This window comes from Hippopotamus amphibius, chromosome 9 (assembly GCF_030028045.1).
Source record: "Hippopotamus amphibius kiboko isolate mHipAmp2 chromosome 9, mHipAmp2.hap2, whole genome shotgun sequence".
Taxonomy (NCBI): domain Eukaryota; kingdom Metazoa; phylum Chordata; class Mammalia; order Artiodactyla; family Hippopotamidae; genus Hippopotamus; species Hippopotamus amphibius.
Window position 1 is genome coordinate 18,226,029 of NC_080194.1, and position 16,266 is coordinate 18,242,294.

The following is a 16,266-nucleotide window of genomic DNA, read 5'->3' on the forward strand; positions in this document are numbered from 1 at the left end:
AAGGTTGAACATGTTAAGTGACAACATGGAAAATGTTGAAACACACTCACACACAAACCTAAATCAAACTGGTAAAGATAGAAACAATACCTGAGATAAAAAGTGAACTAGATGGGATTAAGAGACTATTAGATGTTGAAGAAAGGAAACAGAGAAAAGCTTGAAAAACCAAAATGAACAGAGCATCAGTGAGCTGTAGACAATGTCAGGCAGTGGAATATATGTGTAAGTGGAGTCATCAAAGGAGAGGAGCTGGAGGATGGAGGAAAAGAAAATATTTGAAGAAACAAGGGCAATGTCTGCGTTTGTCTTTCTCCACATGGTATTCTCAGTGCCTAGCAAGGTGCCTGGTAGACATTAAGCGTTTAATAAACATTTCTTGAACATCTGTGGCAACAAATGACAACAATGAATAAGAGATAAGTACACGAATACTTTTGCAGGATATAAGGGCCATTAGGGACCAAAAAGGGAAAGAGGATGGAGAAAGGGAAGGTTAGTAGAAGTGGCATATCTTCTGGAGCCCTGGAGGTTGGGTTCAGTTTGAGGATGTATACAGTTTGGAGAACCAGAGAAGGGTAAGGGCATTCCACGTGAGAACAACATAAATAAAGACTTGGAAGCAAGAAGAGGCATGGTTTTGAATATTCCACCTCTACTGGAGTGGTTATTGCAATTGAGGGATAATGAGAAATGAGGTTAGAAAGATGAGTTAGGCTCAGAGTATGCAAGGCTTTAGAAACAGAAAAGGGGAGAAGCCACTGAAAGTTTTTGTACAGAAACCTTTGATGATGGAATCAGGTTCAAGGGGGAAGAAAGAATATAATGGTGACATTCATGATGGATTAGAAGAAAATATTATAGTTGAATGGAAAAGGTGCATTGGGGGCAACCAGGAGGTTGTTAATGCTGTCATGAAGTGTTGAAAAGTTGTTTGTGAAAGCACTCAATAGATTAACAGCATAGACTAGCGCTCGAATAAATGTTAGCAGAATCTAAATACTGAGTAAATTACTATTTCACTTAAACTGAGGTTTAAAACTTTTCTTGGTTCATGAAAACTTCAAAAGTGGCCCTAAGAATCTACGTAGCGTATCAAGAATATTATTTCCTTTACTGATATTTCATTTACATGAGATTTTGGGTCAGCTTTTTAAAATTGTTACTTAGGGGTGCACCAAAGTGCCTTGTTCTCTCGCTCACCCAGTTACGTTTCATGCTTTTTGCACTTTCCATCGTTATTCTCAGACAAATTTCTAGGGAAGATTCGTGCCTTGGCTTGTTAAATTAATTAAAGCAATGCAGCCACAAATGGAGACTTTCTAATATCTCGTTTACACAATCTGTCATCGAATCACACTGTTTAAGAATGTAAAGAACTCGGAGACAGGACTCTCTGTCAGCCAGAGAGGGAAACTGCGGCCGAAAGAGGATAAGTGAGCAGTCCAGGCTCATAGAGTCATCAATGGTCAAGGTGGAACAAGAATCCAGACTCTACCACGTGGAGCCAAGAGTTCCAAGCGAGTAGAATAAGGCTTGAATCCCCACGCAGGAAGCAAGCGTCGAGAAAGGGACCCTTTTCAACTACAGTTGGCCAGGGGATCTGAGAACCTTACGACCGCCGAAGGCGCTGCACAACGCCGACCGCGGCAGCCTGGTACCCATACCCGCACTTCCCCGCGAGACCCCCAAGAGCCCCCAGCCACCGCTCCCGCTCTCGCGATACGGGCCGGCCCCTGTTCTCGGCTCCCGGCTCCAGCTAGGCCCCGCCCCTCCACCGCAGCCCCTCTGTCGTCATTTCCTGTGGGTCTGCCAGCAAAGGGAGAAGATGGCGGCGCTGGGGGAACCTGTGCGACTGGAGAGGGGTGAGTGGGGCCGAGGCCGGGACCGACGTGGGCGGAGGGGGTGGGGGAGTGCCTTGTCGCCGGGGCGGAGGGGCGGGGAGGGGGGAAGCCAAGTTCCGAGACCCAGAACCAGGTTGTCCCTCGCGCGGGCGCCAGTGGCCGACGACGTTGCTGCGCCCGGCCCCGGGGAGGGCGCTTGCTGCTCTTGCCTGATCCTCAGACCTCTTCCGTGTTCACACGGACCGTTCCGGAGCACAGCACGGTCCACCATCACCTGTCTGCCTTCGCAGACACACGCAGCACACGCGCTCTCTGGGTGGGCACGGCAGACGCAGCGTTCAGAGACGTGTCAAGTCGAGCAGACATCATACGCCCAGTTCGGACAGGCTACACGCACTGCCGGTGCTGATGAGTGTACAGCCCAGTGTCCCCGCCTTCACCCACACGGCCCGGACAGGCAGCGCGTTCCCACAGAACCCCCCTTACTCATGCACAAACCTCATCATTACTTCCACCACAACCTCACGTGTATTCGTCTTGGGGTTGTTTCCTGGCTGTGGTGCCCCTCCCGGGTACGGAGAAGGTGCTTTAAAAACAATCCTAGTGGTGTGGTCTTGGGAAGAAGGTTACATAACTAGGTGGAATAGTGGTAGATTGTAAAATACTTGAAAGTGCAGCCTTATTCCTTCTTTACAAATCGTATGATTGCTAACTGGCTGGTTGCTTGCTTTTTAGAGCAGGCTGTCAAGGAAAATAAAACCCGTTCTGCTGAGTAATTAGCAACCGAGAAGCCAGTGGAGGTACAAGGCTATGAACCTAAAGGGTCCTGTTGCAGATTTTCAGCATTCCACTCTACCCCAGATCCTTTATTTCAAATAATTTCAAGCATACTGTTGACACACCAGTATTAGAAGTCATCAGTAAGACTCAAAAAGTACACACTAAACATTTTGAGTACTAGTAGTAAACAAAGTGTAGGATGGAGATTGAAAATATCTTGCAAATATTAGTATTTGCATTTACAGTCTGAATATTAAGTACCTTGCGCTCTAAGAATAGAATGCATTTTTAGAATTGTATGTGGAGTCTTTCTTCGTGCCTTCACACAAACCGGTGCACACTTAACGGTGTTTATTCCTTATGGTGTTCACTATTTTTGAGTCTGTTTACAAGTGATGTTGTTTTTCTCCAGCCCACCAGACCGTTAATTAAAGTATCATTTTTGACATGGGAGTAGCTACTCTGGGAAGACTTGCTAAGTTAGGCCGAAGACTGTGACATCTTCCTGAGCGCTATGGCACTGTGCTTTGTAGATGGGAACAAATTTGTTTGGTGTTAACAGGAGTAGGTGTTTTTTTCTGAAAGCCAGTTGTAGGATTCTAACATGGTGGCGGTCTTTTGTGTTTTTAAGTGCAGTACAAAAGGTGAAACCTCTGGCATTTAGTTTTGGTAGTCACGGCTTTGTTTTTTCCTGTTTTTCGGAGCTCATTTCAGTTCCACAGTAGAGTGCTCAGGACCTTAGTGGGATGAACTACTACTAGTGGATGCCACTTAGCAGGATAAGAAAGTCAGATTACATCAACTCTGATTTTTAATACTTAGCATTCTGTTTAACAGACTCTATTAAGAGACTCTCCCAGCAATCCTGCAGTATAAGATTAGTGCATATGATCAAGTTCCTGAAGTCATCAAAACAAAATTCAGTGGCACCCGTTTGAGCACGTATTGGGTACAGTGTAGGTTCAGTAAAGAGTATTTTACTTTTTCAACTTTTTGTTAGTTGGAAATTTTTATATAGCTTACATATTGTAATTTTATAAGTCAAAATATTTGATGAACAATCACTCCTCATTCACCAGCCATTTTGGTGGTGGGAGATCAGAATGGGGAGTCTTTTTCCACTGCATTGGATTAACATCAGTTTAAGCTTTTATTACCTGATACTGAGGAATCTGCTTCTTTCTTCGCTACAATTTATTCCTAATTTTCCAGATGCAGACACAAAGAAGGCCATACTAATTCTGTAAAGAAAAACAGTTCCAGTCCTTTAGCATAATATAAAATTTGGAACTTTTTCCACTTAAGACAAAAGGAGGCAAGGAATTTAGAGTAATAGGTACTCTAGCCCCCTGTGATACAAAAACAGTTAAAAAAAATCGAGGAAGAGATAGTGTTGAAACATGACTGAATCTTGTAAAATTTCTTAATTCATAAAGCACTTATCCTCACACTTCCCAATGAGAATTGTCTAACGTGCTTAATATATTTGTATAAATGTGTAGAACCCCTTAATGTTTCTTATGATTAATTGGTGCTGATGTAACATTTTATGCTTGCTATATGCCAGGCCCTTACCTTGTATTTTTTGTTTTAGCCTTCAAGTAATTCTTATAAAGGAGATACTGTTATTTCCATTTTTCAGTGGAAAGCAGACACAGGGAGGTTAAGTAACTTGCCCAAGATCATATAGCTATTACTGAGACCAGATTCACGAAACTAATTGTTTTGTATTTTGTAAACATGTGTTTGACTTAGCTTGTCTTAATTAAAACACTGTGTTAATGATCCTAAGTTGAAAACAGACCAGTTAATTTTACTCACTTGTATCATTGTTTTAAATGTGTTCCTGCCACTAACTGCACCTATTATTGAAGAATTTTCATATCTACATATGTATTCTGTTTTCTTTTGGGAAATAAACTGATTTCATTAGCACACAGTGTCTTATACTGTTCAGCGCTTTGGTTATTAATGATGGTAGGTAAATTTTTATTGACTAAATAGCTTCTGATAGTACTGTCTGCTTTTCTGAAGCAGTACAGTGTTCATGTGTCTATCACATTTGAGCTCCAGTACTTTCCTGTGACATTTAGTACTTTATATTTGATTTTCCTTTGCCTCTCAGAGATGCTGTTTTCCAGATTTTATGCTTGTGCAACATCATTATTTCTTTCTAATCTACAGTGAAATTTAACATTGTTTTGAGACTTTACATTCCCATACTCCATACATGAATACACACACACACACACACACACACTCTTATGCTTTTTTTCCTCTGTTCTACATATTTCTTGTTAGTCACTAAGGAATGAATCCTAAGTGGGGTTTGATCCCTGTTCGGGGAACTAAGATCCTGTTTGCCATGTGCTGTGGCCAATAAGTAAATAAATAATAGAGAATATTCTGAGAAAATTATCTATCAGTGTGTGTTTGTTTAACTATAGATATTTGTAGAGCAATTGAATTGTTGGAAAAACTGCAAAGAAGTGGAGAAGTACCACCACAGAAACTTCAGGCTTTACAAAGAGTCCTTCAAAGTGAATTCTGCAATGCTGTAAGAGAGGTGAGTAAATGGGATTAAAATTTACTAAAAACTTGAGTTAATTAGGGTAAGATAAGATTCTGAAATTTGGGTTCAGAGTTTCTTAAAGTGAACTTTACAACCTATCCCTCTTGTTTTTGGATTTTCTAATAGAAAAACATTTTATAAAGATGCATAACTTTTAACACATTCCTTAACTTCACAAAGAACTCATACACGATATGTTCTGAGATTTAAAATCACAGCAATAACTTTGGGTTTTGCAGGTATATGAACATGTCTACGAGACTGTGGACATCAGTAGCAGTCCTGAAGTGAGAGCTAATGCGACTGCAAAGGTACATTTTTTCATTTACTAAAAGTAAGAGGATTCTTCATAAATTAGAGGTTTAGAATGTGTAGTTATTAGATTCATAACAGGTATTTTGAAATAACCCTATTATGGACAGTATCTTTCAAGGTACACTAAACTTCTCGATTACTGAGAAATAGGACTTTTTAAATTGACTTTACAAAAGACACTTTAAGCAGTTTAGATGATGCATTAAAAATATACTTGCACACAAATAATACATACATATAGTTGTTATATGTAATATATATATCATTATATAGGTATCAAAATTCTGAGGTATGAATTAGCCTAATTTTGTTGGTGGGGAAGCGTCAGATTAAGTTACTTGCCTCAAACCACACAAATAGTAAATGGTGGATCTGGGGTACTCCCCAAGTTGCCCTTCACTTTCTGCTTAACCTTAACTCTGCAAATAGGAGGTTACCTCTTCAGAGCTGCAGGTGGTAGGTTTTATGTGCTTTTCTGAATCAGTATTTTCCTCACATAACTCAAGCATTGACCTCGGTGTCCATCATATGTTGTTAGAATAAGTTCATATCAGCAATAGGTGACTTATACTAAAACTAGTCATTAACAGGTAATTTTTCTTTGATAGTTACTGGTTCACAAAAGGCAGTATTGGACTCTTTGTTGAGTACAAACACTTGAACATGTGAGTGTTATTTGACAGAGTAGGGAAAAAAATGATTAAAACCTGGGTTTAATTCCTGATTTTTTACAGCTTCCTGAATTTCTGAGTCTTAGTTCCATTATCTGTAAAATGAGGCATCTTTTAGAGCTCAGAATATAGTGGTATTCAACAAATCTTGATTTTCTTTCTCTCTTCCTTCCTGTGTTTGCTCATGTACCCTGATCCAACACACACACAAAAATAGTACCATTACTTAATTACCTTTAAAAGCAAAATGAAATATGAACCCCAAAATCTCAACTTTGTGTTAGAATTAGTCTAGATTAGTGTAAATTTGAAAGTTTTAAAGATGTGGCTCTGTTTCACCTTCTGTGGGGTTTTAGTAGTAACTAGGTAGTTAACTAAAGCAGCAAAAAACTTCACATTGACTCTATAGATCCCTCTTTTTCTCAATATTGAGTTATTTCTTGATGAGTTAGTATACAGTGCAAATCGTACAGCAGCCAGAATGACTGCATATAAGGACACCTGCCTCTGTGTAGGTTACAAAGGTGGGTTGTGCCCTGCCCAAAAGCCCCTGAAGGAAGCCAGGCTGACCAGCCCTAAAGGTCAGGGCTGCTGGCGTGTGAGGGGAGGGGTTCTCCTCTTCAGTGTACACATTGTTCATCTTCCCAGCAAGACTGCTTACCAAGCACTGCACAGAACTTCTGGGCACTGGAAGGCCTAGGAGGGACCTGAACGACCATAACGCTTCCTGCATGATCCCAGGGTAGGCTTTTCAGTCGTCCTCTTTAAAACACCATCTGCTTAGCTTACATTCACTGTCAGTGAATTTGTGAGCATTCAGACATCAAAAATATTTATTTCAAAAGTGGTTTATCAAAAGGGACAAAGGAATGAAGTAAACAAAGGTTCTATTTTTTTAAATACATAAAATTTCTTCCAGGCTACTGTTGCTGCATTTGCTGCCAGCGAGGGACATTCTCATCCTCGAGTTGTTGAGCTACCAAAAACAGAAGAAGGCCTTGGATTCAATATTATGGGAGGCAAAGAGCAAAACTCTCCCATCTATATATCTCGAATAATTCCAGGTGGAATTGCTGATAGACATGGGGGCCTCAAGCGAGGAGATCAACTCCTTTCTGTTAATGGAGTGGTAAGGATGCATTTTATTTCTACTTGTAGCAATTTAGTGTGACCACTTGGGGGTGTATTTGAGTTACAAAACAGAAGATGTAGGGAAAAACCAAAGAAGCTTTGTAGTTTAGAAATCCCTTGGGGGAGTCTTAGGCACAACTGTTTATTAGAGTGATAACTTTTTGAAGCACTTTGTGTGTGTTTTGCTTCTTTCCATTGTAAATTAGCAATGCTTAATGTGATTTTTATGAAGTAATTAAGCTCTTTAGTAGCTAAGGCAGTACATTAAATTGAAAATCTGCCCTCAGTTTAGTCTTATAGAACGGTAGTTGCTTGATTTACTTCTGACCTAGTGAAATAATAGGGCATGTAGAGTGATATGCTAATTATTTGAAACTTAAAAACCAGTTTGTGGACTATAAACAGAATATGATTTAGCAGAGGATTTTATGCTGATTAAAATGATAAAGCAGGATTACTTCATAGGTTTATAGTTTGAAATGATGTAACATCAAAAATTTTTTATTTGTATTTTAAACATTTTTCATTTTGAGTTATTTACAAAACCTAGGTATTAATTGTGTTTGTGTCTGTGTGATTTTTTTTTTTTCCCTAGAGCGTTGAAGGAGAACATCATGAAAAGGCTGTAGAACTGCTGAAAGCAGCTCAAGGAAAGGTTAAATTAGTAGTACGGTACACGCCCAAGGTCTTAGAAGAAATGGAGTCACGCTTTGAAAAAATGAGATCAGCAAAACGCAGGCAACAGACCTAATGCAGTTAAAAACTTTATATTCCGTTTTGCTTTTAGCTAGAGAAGTTTTACTTGTGACCTACTGATGGCTGCAATGCCAATGATTGTAAAAAACTTCCCGTGAAATCCTCCTTGCCATTTTATAAATGCCTATTTTAACATCATTTATGGTTCCAGAGATACATAGACTTTTTTCTGACAAGAAAAAGTAAAAAGGTGATGAGGGCACTTCTGTCCTGCTGTTTTTACAGGCCTTTTTCAACAAATGCAGATTTTGTCATAAAATTGTTATAGATTTTTAAAAATGCTTTTTTAATATCAAAATGTACTTTTACATTCTTAATCTTTTTTTTAAGGGAAAAAAGTTTTCTTTATTTGGCTACTTATTTAAAAATAACAGTTCTCCATTCTTGTTTTTTTTTGCTTTTTTTTTTAAACCTGTAACATTTCTTTATGGTTTTCCAAGAAATTAAACACAGCAGTCTCAGCTATAGCAGTTCATTACACTATCAATGTTAACATCATTACTGTGTTTTGTATTTGGAACACACACACAAGATGTATAATCAATGATAAATTATAGCACAGTGGAAGTTTTTTACTTTTATTTAAACATAATATATAATGAGTATTCATTTATACTGATTTATAAAAGTTTTTAAATACTGATACAATCATTGCTAAAATATGTATTCTTTCATAATATTTGAGTGGTGAGGCAAGAGAATGTAATTTGATTGTTCACATTACTGATTACATCTTTCTATTTATAATCAATATATCAAATTACAATGCAAAAAGAGGTTAGGTTTCATCTTTTGCAGATTTTTTTAATGCTATTCATTTTTATTTATATATATTTCTTATGTTTTCATCCTTCCATTCCTAAAGATGAGCCAGTTAGTTTGTGATGGGAAATAGCAAAGAAGAAAAAGTAATACCTTTAACCTCACTAGGCTCGAGTTACACACTCTTAAGTAGCTCAATTTAAAGACTTGATATTAAATAGGAAAAAGATAGAAGGATATATTTAAGATATATAGAAATTATGAGGTGATGCTTTCATAAGAACCTACAGACGCTTTGTCAGAATGAGTAAGAACTCATTCACATTAGAGGAGTTGGGTTTATAGATGTGATCTTTGTTTAAGATTCAAATATGATGGGAATTCTGAGATACTTTCATTTGTCCACTGGATGTCACTGTTTTACTGAAAGGCAGCTATTAGTGGATGACTGTGACTGAGATCTTTTTAAAGGCAGAAATTAAAGAGTTAAGGTTCGTTTTCAGACAGAACTTATAGGAACATTTGTCTGGCTTTTAAAAAGTTTAAGTGACAGGTGCTAGAAGGAAAATAATGGATTGAAATATATAAGGAATTTACAATAATTATCAACCCTGTGTAAAGAGTGGGCATTTTGTGACATTCCTTCAGGAAGAATAGAAATGTGTATCTTTTTCTGCATGTTTGTGAGCACTGTGAGTCTAAAAAGATTATTCCAGTTTCCAGTGATTTTCAGAATAAAAGTCAATCAGCATTGTTATTTATCTTTTAGGTATTGAACACTGGATTGCATGGTTGAGTGTGTCGTTAGTCCACTACAAAATGTGCTTGTTGATAGGATCATGTTGTTAAATTGTATATTTCCAGTATTAATTGATGTTTTTAAAATGTTGAGACCAAAGTAGTGTAGAAGAATTATGGACTTAATTTAATTGTAAAATTATTAGAGGTATTTGTTGTAGAGCTTTATATATTAAAGAGAGGTATTGGTGCATATAAAAACAGTAATATTATTGTTATGCCTGTATTCTTGCATTACAGGGTAAGTAAACCCTGAAGAAATCTTAGTATTGCTACAGCTGTGGTAGCTTTTAAGGGTGTGTCAACATTTCATTATAAATTATAGCTTCCTGGTTCAGTATCTCAGCTGTTTCAGAACTTTCAGCCAAGTTAAATCTTTTTTGGTGTTGAAACTTAGTAAGTTGAGTAAGCTATTTTTTGTTTCTTCTACAGTTATCCACAATCTGTTCTTTGTGTGGATTGGCACTTATTTATAATTCTTAAAATATGGATAGCTTAAAAGAGCCAAATACAGTAGTTTTGCTAGCTCCTGTTGAGCATGAGTAGGAGTAGTTTATTTTCTTTAACACAGTTTTCACAGTGTATCCCAGAATTTTAAATCCTTACCATAGAAAAATGCAGTCATTCAGTGGCAAAGATGTACGGTAGTGGTCTTGTGTAGTGAGGAAATGAAGGGAATTTTCATCTTATAAATGTGTGATTCATGAACATTGCTAGGCACATAGTAAGCATATAATAGGTGTTTGATTTGTAAATATAAATTATCTTCCCTCCCAATTTCCTCTTATTTTCTTAGTATTTCAAAATGAGTTGACTCAGTGCTTCTCAACCTTAGCTGCATATTAGAACACCCTGCAGACCTTTAAAAAATAATGACCCTTGAGTTCCATCACATACCAGCTAAATCTGAATCTCTGAGGTAGGGCCAGATGCTTAGTTTTTCAAAACTTTCCAGCTAGTTCTAAAGGACAGCTAGGGTTGAGAACCACTTGTTTTCCCCTTTATAAAATGCCCTAAGTACACTGGACTCTGTTTGGAAGTATCAGAATAATTCAGTTTATAGCTACTACTAAACAGCTACAAATGTAATGATTTGGTTCTATTTCTTACTAATTTCTTTAGGAATAAAAGGTACTTGGCATTCCTTATTTGGGAAGTGACTATAGCCTACTTTTTTCTTTTTTAGAATAAAATCTAGCAGTTTAAATGTAACTTCTAATGTCTGTCATCTTTCTGCCCCCTTTGCCTTTAAAACTTTCAAAAATAAATGTTTATTATTTAAGAAAGCATGTTTAAAAATTGCAGATGAGAAATATTTTCATTGATAATTATGTGCTGTCTTACTATGGCCACTTTATCCATTAGTATAATACTAGGTTATAGTGACCTAGTTCTTTGGGGTTTGATAATTCAGATGTGTTTTTTTAAAAAGTAAAAATTGTCTTCCTCTTCTAAATTTTTGGAAGTTACTTTGCTCAAGTACTTAAATAGTTTGGCTCAAGTACTTTGTTTACAATATAAATGGATATTATAGCATTTAATAGAAGAAATGGCTGTGGCTTATCTGAAAAGAATGTCAGCATGACTTGGTATAGACTGAAAAGAATATGTGTTGTGAATATTTTATTATGTGGAATGATCATTGAAATATCAAGGACTCTAATAATTGTATTTACTGAATAAATGTATGTTTATGAATTTTCTAACTTATATTTTGTTGTTCCTCTACTAACAATCTGGTTTATAGTTTTTATTGTCCAAAATGTAACTATTAGTGTTTCTCTTCAAAGGTTGTTGCAGTTCTATAATGATAAAATAGTGGAAAAGCCCAAATTGCTTCCACATTAATTTTCAAGAACTTCCAAACTAATTTGTATCTGGACATAGTTTTTAGAAACATTAGTAAAGAATATGCTTCTTCTTTAAGTTTGAGGTAAAGAAGTACAGTAGCCAAAATGGATTTAACACTTTTCAGTGGATGGCTTCATTTATCAATTTAATTCTGATTCTAAAGCTTATTTAAAATAAATTTGTATTAGTTATATTCTTGATCTTTGGATTTGAAAAAAATTTGATGTAACTACACAATCAGTGTGTTTCTGAAAGATATGTATAAAATAACTTTTAAACGAGGTAAAAGCATACTCAGGTGGTTACTGGAATGAAACTTCAAATTCCTATATTTTGCTTTGCCTTTCATAAAATAGATAGCTACAGAAAAGATTCTCTTGGATTATTTTGAGGCTACCTGGCATGTGACTGAGAGCACAGACTCTGGAGCGCAACTGCCCTGGTTTCAATCCTAGATTCACCATGACTGTGTAGTCTTACTTAAGTTACCTCTCTGTGCCTTAGTCCCTTCATCTGTCCTGTGTAGTAAGGATGCCTGTAAGTGTCATATCATGATCTGTAAAGCCCTTAGAAAGGTGCCCGCATGGTAAGTGTTGTTTGTGTTTGCTGTTGTTTTCATGTATAATAGCTTCAAGACCTTATTAGCTAAAGGAAGACATGTGGCCAAATAATTAAGATTAGCAAGTTCTTATTTTTGATGCCTAGAAAACAGATAACTAACCTTTAAATTATGCTTGAAAATAAGAAATAAGACTCATAGGAATTTTCAGATTTCACTCTGATCAAAAACTTGTGGAATTCTAAAAATGGTGGAGTTTGGGGGATGTAGGGTTGAGGTCACATTCAAAATGAAAATCGTAAAAAAGTAAGTCCCAGTAAGGGATATGTTCAATCAGAAAAGCAATTTGTTGGGAGGATATGACCTAGAGACAATGGATTGCTGAAATGGGCATCAGACAGTACAAGGCATAGTTCACCATAGTGCATTTTTTTAAAGGCATAAAAATGTACAAGCAACCAAGGGTACAGCGAAACATTTATTGTTAGCCCTCAATTTCTTCAAAATTTCAGTAAACCAGAATACCCAGTCTCTAAATCTTTAAATTTTGGTTTTGTTATATTCACTGTCATTGATTATTCTGGTTTTAATATGGTGAAGTGCTGACCCAGTTTTTTGTACATTAATTTCTTTGGTGGCAGAAAACTTGTACCTGATGACATCTTTAGGACTTACTTTGTATACAGAGCAAAAGTAAGTTCATAAAGAGCCCACTTGTCAACATTATTTTGATTTAAACTTCTTTTAAAAAAAAGGCAAGTGCTTCACACCAAGTTATGTGTAAGAGCTCTCTAATTCTCATCAACCACAGAAGCATATTTTGGACACAGTCAAGATTTGACCCTTTTTTAAAAAAGTTTTCTTTAGGAGAGAAAGCTTAGAAGAATTCTAATTTGTTAGTCTCCAGAATTGTAAACGATTGGTTTTAAAAATTTAGCCATTGACTGCAGATAAGGTCCCTTTATATGGCAGTTATTGCATTTCATCAGAGAGTAACAAAAACCCAAACCTTTAATTTTGTTGTGTGTGTGTTTTTTTTTTTTTTTTTAATTTGGCAAAGTGAAATCTGAGAGCATGAAATAGCCGAGGGAAAATTTTTATTTCTGGTTTCTTATTTGACGTACACTGAACCCAAAGTTTAGATGCTAACTTTTGACTTTGTGTTTTGAGGTATTATGGGTTGAATTGTGAGTGTCTCCTCCACCCCCAAAAGATATATTGGGGTCTTAACCCCTCAGAATGTGACTTTATTTGGAGATAGGGTCTTTAGAGATCATTAAGTTAAAGTGTAGTAATTAGGGCAGGCCCTACTCCAGTGTGGCTGGTGTCCTTATAAAAAAAAAAGAAAGGTAAATTTGGACACACACACACACACACACACACACACACACACACACACACACACACGGAGAACACCATGGGAAGATGAAGGCAGAGATTGGGGCGGTAGTTCTACAAGGCAAGAAATGCCGAAGATTTACAGCAAACCACCAGAAACAAGGAAAGGCATTAACAGATTCTCTCCTTCAGCCCTCAAAGAACCAAGTCCTGTGGACACCTTGATCTGGAACTTCTGGCTTCCAAAACTGAAACAGTAAATTTCTTTAAGCCACCCAGTTTTGTGGTACTTCATTATGGCAGCCCTAGAAAACAAATACAGTACATAAGAATCCATGATCCGGTGGCATCGCTATTGAAAATGGGTACTGAAGCAAAATTAAATGCGGCTCCTCTGTATGCAATAACAGGGCCTCAGTCGAAATGGTTTTGGTTAAGAAAGGATGGGATTCCTGGCCTGGCGGTGGTGGGGGGGGGGTGCGGGCGGAGTCAGGGAAGGGGTTCTTTGTTCCCCGTGGTTGAACTACTTTCTTAAAACACCCGTGCATCTGTGTAATTGAGCTATGCCTCCAGTGGCCTCCTGGGCTCATCAGCCCCTCCAAACTTAGCTTTTCTTCTTTTTAGGCAGCCAGTTATTGCATTGACTGTATCTTTCTCAACCCAAGGAGTTTCCAGGACTTGGCAGTGGCAGAATATTCAGCACTGAGGAGCGGCCCTTGCTCTGATGGGCGTATGAGGAGCATTTGTCTCTGGCCAGGGGCTATTTCACCCTGTAGAGGTTCACGCTGGCTCCTTGTGCATGCCTGATGCATTAATTCAGCCACAACTGGTTGTGTTGTTCCTGCCTTAAAACTTTCCCTTGTGCTTAGGATAAAATCCAGATCCCTTGCCATGATTTAAAAGGTTCAGCATAATCCATTCCCTCCTTCCTCTCAAGCCTCTTCTCATCCTAGCCCCCCACTCACTCTACTCCACACCAAATTCCCCTTGCTGGAAGGCTCACCCTCTGGTTCTTCCTCCTGGCTGGCCGCTCCTCACTTGGGTGTAAGCTGGAGTCACCACCTCTGTTAAGCCTCCATCCGTTCCATCTAAAGGTAGGTTCTAATCCTCTATTACTATGGCAGTACCCTGCTTCCTTGTTTGTGTTATGTGCTTCATTGTGCCTTCCCATTAGAATTTAAGTTCCCTTGAGAGCAAGAAGGATCACAACTGTGTTGTTCCCGTTTGTTCCCCCATCACCTAGCATAGTGTGGTGACTTGTTATATACCTTTTGAATCGACTTCATAATTCCACAGGTAAATCAAGAACTTAACATTGGAACCATATAAAAACAATAACCATGATGGCGTGCATCAGATAGGTGCACATAACTTTCACAGAACCAGAGAAACAGAATAGTTTTTCCAGAATCACACTGTTAGTGGGCCACACAGCCAAGATTCAGTCTCAAATTTGTTTTCAAAACCCATACTTTTTTCCCAGTGCCACAGTGCACTTTTAACTAGTATTTCCCTCTCATTTTCTTTTTTTTTTTTTAGCTGCACTGCGCAGCATGCAGAATCTTAGTTCTCCAACCAGGGATGAAACCCATCCCCCCTTGCAGTGGAAGCACAGAGCCTTAACCACTGGATCACGAGGGAAGTCCCCTCCTCCCATTCATTTTTTTTTTAGTTTATTGAAGTATAATTGACTTACAATGTTAATTTCTGCTGTACAGCAAAGTGATGCAGTTACATATATATACACATTTTTCTTATTCTTTTCCATTATGGTTTATCACAGGATATTTATAGTTCCCTGTGCTATGCAGTAGGATCTTATTTATCCATTCTATATATAATAGTTTTTTTTTATCTTTACTGGAGTATAATTGCTTTACAGTTACTTTCTGCTGTACAACAAAATGAATCAGTTATATGTATACATATAACCTCATATCCCCTCTCTCTTGAGCCTCCCTCCCACCCTCCGTATCCCACCCCTTTAGGTCTTCACGAAGCATCGAGCTGATCTTCCTGTGCTCTGCAGCAGCTTCCCACTAGCTGTTTCACATTTGGTAGAGTGTGTATATATACCAATGCTACTCTCTCACTATGTCCCAGCTCCCCCCCCACACCCATGTGCTCAAGTCCGTTCTCTACGTCTGCATCTCTATTCCTGCCCCGCCACTAGGTTCAAATTCCATATATATGAGTTAGCATATGGTATTTGTTTATCTGATTTACTTTGTATGACAGACTCTAGGTCCATTAATAGTTTTGTTTGGCTGCGCCTTGCAGCTTGCAGGATCTTAGTTCCCCAATCAGGGATTGAACCTGGGGCCACAGCAGTGAAAGTGAGTGCCAAGTCCTAACCACTGGACTGCCAGGGAATTCCCAATAGTTTTTTTTTTTAACTGAAGTATAGTTGATGTACAATGTTGTGTTAGTTTCAGATGTACAGCAAAATGATTCAATTATACATACATACATATATATCTTTTTTTCCCCTCTTATTTCTCGGGTGTCTTGGTGTTTTTGGTTTAGATGTTTTCTTTTTTGAGCTAGAGTCCTGTGTCACATACACAGAAAAGCAGGAGAGCCAGAGGAACAAGAAAACAATGTACTTTTAGGTGGTGATGAGTGTTAGGAAGTCCAGCAGGGTAAGAAGGCTGAGAGCCAAAGAGAAGGCTCAGTGACATTAAATCACTCGTCAAGGTTCACAACTAGTGATCCCATGGTCCCTTCTCATACTGGGCTGTCTGAGGCGGGCTCAGGGACACGGGCCCACCATGTCTGAGCAGCTAGCTTTGTGATTTTCTTTGAAACCTCCAGACAGCACCAACTGCACGTCCCGTGATGATTGCAATGACTGAGTACTAGCACTCATTTTTAAGCACCTGCTCTGTG

General features: G+C 38.1%; 1 protein-coding gene across 1 annotated transcript; it reads left to right on the forward strand.

Annotated features, from left to right (window-relative positions):
- Nucleotides 1-1,804: 1,804 nt before the first annotated feature.
- On the forward strand, nt 1,805-10,063 carry LIN7C (lin-7 homolog C, crumbs cell polarity complex component). The gene is made up of 5 exons (XM_057750687.1): nt 1,805-1,865; nt 5,072-5,190; nt 5,436-5,507; nt 7,102-7,311; nt 7,909-10,063. The coding sequence occupies exons 1-5, from the start codon at nt 1,829-1,831 to the stop codon at nt 8,062-8,064; spliced, it is 594 nt and encodes a 197-aa protein (XP_057606670.1). The 5' UTR covers nt 1,805-1,828; the 3' UTR covers nt 8,065-10,063.
- The last annotated feature ends 6,203 nt before the right edge of the window (nt 10,064-16,266 follow it).

Bases quoted from the DNA above. Each gene is read 5' to 3' on its own strand.
- LIN7C (XM_057750687.1), top strand. From the start codon at position 1,829: ATGGCGGCGCTGGGGGAACCTGTGCGACTGGAGAGGG. The intron at 5,508-7,101 runs GTACATTTTTTC...AATTTCTTCCAG, and splicing joins GAGCTAATGCGACTGCAAAG to GCTACTGTTGCTGCATTTGC. The intron at 7,312-7,908 runs GTAAGGATGCAT...TTTTTTCCCTAG, and splicing joins TCCTTTCTGTTAATGGAGTG to AGCGTTGAAGGAGAACATCA.